The 1,170-nt window shown below is 34.8% G+C and overlaps 1 protein-coding gene across 1 annotated transcript in view; it reads right to left on the bottom strand.

Annotated features, from left to right (window-relative positions):
- The window catches only part of LOC104982681 (heat shock transcription factor, Y-linked-like), a 3,142-nt gene extending 2,806 nt beyond the window's left edge, over positions 1-336 (bottom strand). Inside the window, exon 1 of the mRNA XM_010832116.1 lies at positions 203-336. Coding sequence (XP_010830418.1) covers positions 203-336 — 134 coding nt within the window. The remainder of the gene's footprint in view (positions 1-202) is intronic.
- Positions 337-1,170: the final 834 nt, after the last annotated feature.

Raw genomic sequence — 1,170 nt, forward strand, 5'->3', positions numbered from 1 at the left:
TTCTTAGAGTTCATTGATCACTATACATGTGCCTCTGTCATCCCACCAAACAAATTCAAACTGATCACTTTCAATTATATTCCAAAGTTTTTGTGGAAATGTGAGTGAAAGAAAATCATTCACCTCATCTGTTTCAGAGACAGAATATTTGTAGCATGGCCTTTTTATTACAAGATCCTCAGACAAAGCCTGAAAAGCATACTCTTCAATCATAGATTTCAAAACCGAGTCCCTAGTAAGTGTATATTCATACAAAGAAGATCTAATGGAGGTTTCTGAACCAGTTGATTCATCCTTAGGAGGCCCATCTTGAATTTCTGAAGGAATATGTGCCATCTCAAAGAAATCTTTCTTCAGATACTTTTCTCATTTGTCTGATTTTACACACCACAACTTCAAAAATTGCTTGGCTGGCCTACAGAGAGAAACTCTCTAGACCATCACAGAGGTCCTCAAAGTCAAAAAGCTGTGACATCACAAAATCTCTGGTCTCCTAGCAATCGAAGGTTAGCTGTGACATCACAAAGTCACTGGTCTCCTAGCCATTAAAGGGTCATGTTCAGCTAGTGTTTACTTCAGCATCAACTTAAAAATACAGACACATGTATACCTGTGGCGGATTCATTATGATATTTGGCAAAACTAATACAATTATGTAAAGTTTAAAAAAATAAATAAATAAAAATTTAAAAAATAAAAATACAGACTGCTTACAGAAATAGTAACCAAAACCATGAAGCATGCAAAATCTCATTTCTAAAGAATTTTTACACAGAAAAATCACATCAATAAATCTACTTGGTTTCTGAAATAAAAGTGATTTATCACCCTTCTATACACACATTCTTAATATTCAGTACTGTTATCCAAGCAAACTTGGTCTACTGGCTTCTGTGCAATAAAATCTATCAACTGTCTGGTTTCAACTACTCTGTGGTCTATGTATTTAACTTTCAGCCTGGTTGGGGCTTCAGCACCTCTAAATCTGTTCACAGGATATTGCTCAGGATGTTATTGATGGACCTTGAGGAGGAACTAAAGACCTTGAATTTGCTTAATGGCTAAATCATTATTATTCTCTATCACTTGATTATTATCCTTAGATTCTGTCTTTTATAGCTTTGCTGATTAAAATTACTTTTGAACACGAAGAGGTCTACAATCTCCTAC

The sequence above is a fragment of the Bison bison genome, unplaced genomic scaffold (genome assembly GCF_000754665.1).
Source record: "Bison bison bison isolate TAMUID 2011002044 unplaced genomic scaffold, Bison_UMD1.0 scf7180017864537, whole genome shotgun sequence".
In the NCBI taxonomy this organism is placed as follows: Eukaryota; Metazoa; Chordata; class Mammalia; order Artiodactyla; family Bovidae; genus Bison; species Bison bison.